At 29.9% G+C, this 6,266-nt stretch overlaps 1 protein-coding gene across 1 annotated transcript; it reads right to left on the bottom strand.

Annotated features, from left to right (window-relative positions):
• Positions 1-250: 250 nt before the first annotated feature.
• LOC132746011 (N66 matrix protein-like) lies at positions 251-5,941 on the bottom strand. Its single transcript, XM_060735055.1, has 7 exons — positions 5,791-5,941; positions 3,763-3,988; positions 3,359-3,528; positions 2,936-3,071; positions 2,515-2,613; positions 1,916-2,043; positions 251-556 (listed from the first exon to the last, which is right to left on the bottom strand). Exons 2-7 carry the CDS (start codon positions 3,970-3,972, stop codon positions 460-462), a joined length of 840 nt encoding a protein of 279 aa, XP_060591038.1. The 5' UTR covers positions 3,973-3,988; positions 5,791-5,941; the 3' UTR covers positions 251-459.
• Between the last annotated feature and the right edge of the window lie 325 nt (positions 5,942-6,266).

Consider the following 6,266-nt stretch of genomic DNA (forward strand, 5'->3'; position numbering starts at 1 on the left):
TTTATTATTTGAATAATAGAAAAAAAAATTTCTGACTAAACGTCGAAAGCTTAAGAAAAGCGTTTGTTTTTATTGAACTGATTATATATTGAATAATAGAAGAAATGTATGCGGTTCCTTGTTTGTACAAGCAATACCTTCATTGTAATTTTCTAGATACCGTATTCAACAAATGTTTCTTGAATTGAATTTTAATTGAAAATAAGTCCATACATTTTCATTTCAGTCACAAAAGTAATAAAATAACACATTTAACGTTTCTAGTTTATTTCAAAGTTTTACAAATTTATACACATGCATAAAATTAAAATTTAATTTTGTACTTAAATACGTTTTTTTTCCGACTTGATAATATATATTCAATAACATGTTCTTTTCTAAATTCAGTATATTGTTTACAATATGAAACGTAATTTTCATTTATATTCAAAGAATATTTTCTGATATTTCAATAAAAGTCTAATCACGATCGCATGAATCACCCTTTTCCATTTTCTCCATCTTTCTTGCGGCTTGAACGTAAGCATCACCGGTCATGCAAGCCCATGTGGCAAATCTGAAGAGAAAAAAAAAAACAATTGAAGTACATAAATGTTATCTTATTTTTTTCGTTGAGACGTGTGTTACCTAATGTTCAACTATTCTATGCTTCATAACTTTCCCAAATAAACAACTTATATCTTTTTTATTTTTTTGAAAATGTTAACATACTATATCAATGTAAAATTTTGGTACATGCAATAATAGCGTCTAAAATATTTATTTCTTCCAAGTTTAGAAGTAAGAAATGTTTTATCCCGAGCATCGAGATATGAGAGGATTCATCTAGATAATTCATTTTTAACCCTTTTTTTTCAGATATTACAAAAAAAAGATATGATATACAAATGTAAATCTATCTAATCAAGAAGTAAAAATAAAAAAAAAAATCTGTACGAAATCTGCTGTGGTCATAGTATTATTTTTACAATATAGGTTTATCTCTTAGATTTGGTTCGCTAAATTGCTAATCATGGTCATGCAACTACATAGGTAGGTGAAGAAGCAGGCGCTTGTTTTGGTTGAGTCTATTATGTTTTGTTTAGGGGGTGAGTTGTCATACACAAATTTACAATTTATATGCATTTATTTTTTTCCAATGATTGTTATTATCTTAAATGCTTCTGGGATTGTTGTTTTATCAATTCATTTGTAAATAATATTGTTATTTGTCTTTTAACGGAATAATTTTAATGAACACGAAATTAGTTCACACCTACATGTGTATTGGTAACGTGATGGTTTAAGTGTATTAAAAAGGTTTTTAATTTCCTGTAATTTTATTTTGTGATTATGCTTCAAAGCAGTCAATTGACCGTGAATTTTCTTTTCATATTTTGATTTCCTTGAAATCATTTTTCTCATCTGAAGGCATGCAACTTTAATATGGTGATACATTAATTACATTCCCTGAAAATGTTAAAAGATATAAAATATCTCATGACATGTTTGTTCATTTTACATTACAACAAAAAGTAGTATGCAATCGTACCTATATTACATACGAATGTATGTAATATTTTTCTTGTTTACAATTTTAGTGGGTTACTATTTGACTCGAGAAATAGAAGCTAAGCCGTAAAAACAAAACCTGACTATTATATTTTATGTAAATTTAAATACAAATGTAGTCGTGGAAATTGATACTTAAAGATTTGCAAAGCTATATCACTCACAGCTGGTTACATGCAATGGCTCATTCGTACTCAACATCACGGATTAAACCTTGTATATGGTTAGTATAAAATACAAATGTGGCTTAAGCTAGGTCTTCAGCTTACCCGTTAAAATGTTATGACATGAAGTTTTAATGATGGAAAACAAAAATATTAAAAGTTTCAGAAGCCACAACTAAGTTTAAAACAAAGCGTTTTACCTCATGAAGACTTCTGCATATTTGTCCTCATTATTCATCATCATATCGACGGCGAAGTCCATTTTTTCTTTATCATCCATACCCATTAACTGTTGACCTAGCTCCATCATACTAGCATCGGTTGTTTCCTGAATATGATTGAACATATTTTAAGTTTAGATATATTTGTATAATGTATTATTTGAAGATCAGTATATATTGATCTTGCAAGAAGTCAAAAACATCATGGCGTAGCATCATATATTATTGAATCAGGTCATATGTACGCGTTCTCAATACAGAAGGAGTTTGTGGTACAGAAATGAAATAGAAATATCGTGAAAGTAGTTATGGTTTTTATTACATTGTCAATACTTCTGAAATCATGTATGACATTTTATACCCTTATAACCATGAATGGCATCAATGCATCGGTTGAACAAATGTTCTTCCCATTTTTTGGTCATTTAACTTAATTAAACAAAATTATGGAACTGGAATAGAATATGAAATGATAAAAAGCCAGCACTAGCCCTTACAAGGAGCTGTACTATGCCCAGAATACCGGTTAATGGCAAAAATAGAAAGAAGGAAAATTATATATTATGAAATAACATTACTTTCCAAATTTCTGTTCCGTTCTTTTTATAGCCATAGTATGTAGCATTCACCATGAAACACAAAGCCTCCATGGCCTCACCGAATTCCTTTTCCTTTTCCTATAGAAAATAATTAAGCAATGATTAAGCAATGCATTAAGTAAATACATACATGTACTTGAATTCAAAAAAGAGGTATTAAATTTCTAGATATTCGATTTAATTTTGAACTCGCCCATTTGTTTAAGTTAACTCACATGTATATACAAGCAGTTACAGGCGCAAAGGTTATGAGTTTTGTCGTCTTTATTATAGCTCTAAGAAAGGCACGGCGTACCTACTGGAATAAAAAACAACCCACTTTTTTCAGAATCATAAATTCACTTATTATAGTTTATACGAGTATATGCTACAGGTACATAATGTTGGTATTTAAGCCCACCTTGTATTCCATGTGTACCATCATCATCTCAGCCATCTCCATCATCATCTTTTTCTTCATCATCTCTTCAACAGCTTCCATTTCTTCTTCATTCATATGGTCTCCTCCTTGACGGCCTCTGTTACCTTGGTTTCCACTGTTAGACAAAATGAACAACTTGTTTTCTTTGTTCGATCAAAAGAGATTCGAGAAAAGCATCTTCATCGTTATAAGCGATGTTGTTATATAAGTGAAGTTTACAGTAGATCTATGTCTTTTTCATAACTAAGATTATATGGTTAAAGATATCAAAATGAGGCTTTAAAGGGCCATATAAAGCTTCTTTTTTAAAAGACACAATTTAAGAAAATGACTTTTACTTACAATCATACTATAGTAAGACTACTTCAATACCCTTCGCATGTATATTATACTAGTACTTACAGAAGATTCTGGAGAAGAAGAAGCATCATTCCACCCATCATGCCTTGTTGCTGACCTCCTCTACCGCCCATGTTTCCACCCATACCCATGTTTCCACCCATGTTTCCGCCCATTTGTCCACCCATGTTTCCGCCCATGTGTCCACCCATGTTTCCAGAGATAAGGTTCCACTGAAAATGAAGATTAATCTCTGTAAAGTCAATACGTGTACATAGGACAATTTCAGAAAAAATAAAGTAAAATAGAGAGAAAGAAGAAAATATTTGGTAAGTTGATATCATTAAATGATAGTTAGGTTATTTTGCTATAAGAACACTTTATATTTTAACACATTAATTTGGAGAGCAAAATATATGAATTATAGCAATTGCAATGATACTTGAATAATTAGTTATATGATATACCAGCTGATTCATTCCATTGTTGTTCATTTGGTTTTGTCCCATATTGCCCATATTGCCCATGTGTCCCATCTGGCCCATCTGTCCCATATTGCCATATCCGAAATTGCCGTTCATCATATTGCCCATGTTGCCCATGTTGCCCATCATGTTGTTATTACCGTGAGCGCTTACATAGGCCAACAGGCCAACGAGAACAGCAGCAGTCAGCATTCTGATTTTGTATTGTCTGGAATTGGAGAGAAAAAGGATAAACCTTTTTTACAGTTTACAAAATCAGTAAAGGCGACTTATTTCAATGTTTTATTTTATTTCATGGTTCTTTTAAAATGATACAAAACTATCCTTTATCCAGCTTTGAAACTTTGACAAATGATTCTACCGGTGCTAGGGAGGGGGAGATTATAATGCAGTGTCACTAAACAGCTGATGGCAACAAACAATTACAAACCGCACAGGAAGTCTAATCTTTCTAAAGAAGAAATGAAAACAAAAAAACCAACAAACTTGCAACAGTCTTATTAATAAATATATAAAGAACAATAATAATACGATGCATCTTAAATAACAAAGATGCATGAATCTAAATAATATTGTTATGTTTATTATAATATTTCATTTTCTGTATTTTTTAACGTTAATTTATGAATGTCAAAAGGTATGCTATTTGAATATGGATAATTACCAGTATACCGTTTATTCAAAGTTTTAATACTGTTTGCTTTTGAGTTATAGCTACCCAATAGAATATTCATATATTAAGCCCATATACAAATAAGCCTAAAGTAAAGCAAACATGAAGCCCGTTCGGACAAGTTCGTGACTATTGGAAAGTTCAAAAATAGTAGTACATGTACCTATTTTTAAACCCTTGCAAAAGTTGGAACACTTTGTTATGCTTATTTAACTTCTTCACCAAAAATGTCATTTTTTATTCTGATTTTTTTTTGTATCTCGCAACATATTTCTGTTTAACCATTTTTTAAACAAAATATCAAATTCTCAAATACAGTATAATCGGAACCAATCTCAGTCCATTCCAGAAGATTAGCATTGGCAACGAGAGATGAGACAAGACATAATATTCACAAATGCATATTTTTAGAAGAAAAGAGTTTGTTAATGAATATTTTCTAGATCGATTAAAGCGTTTTTGAAGGATTTGAAGAAAGATGCATGGTTAATCAAGTTCTCTTTTGTCTAAAGTTTTTTGTTTTTTTTTTTTTTTTTTTTTTAAAGAAGTTTAAAGTTTTTTATTTTTATAATGACAATATGACATTGCATTTGCAAATTACGCAGTTATATCAATGGAAAAAAATGTTAACTGGAAATGTAACAAGTATTCCAGTAGCTTTTCGTCGACACAAAAAAAATTAAACGGATAATTGAAACCAAGAATGATACGAAATATAAATAAAACGTTAATTAATTAATTATAATTAGCTTATCAACCATAAAGAACTTCTGCTTATTCTTTTGTATGAATAATTGTATTTTTTTTTCTTTTTCTTTTTATCAATCATTGCGATGATTTATTCTCATCCACCACAAACATTCATGAAAATATTCATACAAAAAAAAAAGAAAAGAAAAAGCTGAAGTTTCTTAAATTGGATGACAAATTTATTGTATGAATTTCGCTGAACAAATGTTACCTACATTGTATTAATTTGATCAATTTTGCAAGATTCACTAAATGTAGATTTTTCCGTTTGCATTTGATTTGGATTAGCAAAATCCTTTCTGCCACAAAAATGACAGTCAAAATTAGTGTAAAAATTGAAAATATTAAAATATTGAATATCGGAATTCTGCACACACAAAAAATTCAGAATATAGCATTTCTACATTAAGAATATCTTAAAACAATCTATATTAAATAAGAATATTGCTTTTGCGATTATTGATTTAATCATTTCCTTTTCTTCAAACAAAGATATGCTGTATTAAATATTACTGAGTAAATTGTATAAAAACTACGAATAATACAATATACATGTAATTATAAAATGTTAATGAAAATGTTTTTACCTTTATTCCAGCTTTCCTTGCAATGAAGTGCCGCTTACACTCTCCCTTACCACTTATATACAGGTTACCTCCAACGATGGCAACGCCCTAGCCCATCGGAAATTTCAGATCGACCTCCTTTGTGAAGAAAATAAATATTTGACCCTCTAAAGAAGTCATGAAAGTTTAAGAAGTAGATTTCGACAATTGTATAGATCTATGTGATTCATTACTGCGTGATGTTTGATTTTGGAATTACATGATAGTCCTACATTTTAGCACACCATATTTGAAAACAAACACAGTTCTGCTTCAGTAAATTTCTATAGAATGAGTTAAATTATAAAATAATGTTAATATAATGATAAAAAGAAAAGACTGCTTCTGCACTCGGCATATATTTTAACTCTCGTTTTTTAATCTACTTTACGATCCTGTATGTTAAAACAACCAAAAATGTCTTACACAATATGGGTAAAGCGTTTAACTACAAGGTG

This window comes from Ruditapes philippinarum, unplaced genomic scaffold (genome assembly GCF_026571515.1).
Source record: "Ruditapes philippinarum isolate M1 unplaced genomic scaffold, ASM2657151v2 ctg2125_1_1_1_1, whole genome shotgun sequence".
In the NCBI taxonomy this organism is placed as follows: domain Eukaryota; kingdom Metazoa; phylum Mollusca; class Bivalvia; order Venerida; family Veneridae; genus Ruditapes; species Ruditapes philippinarum.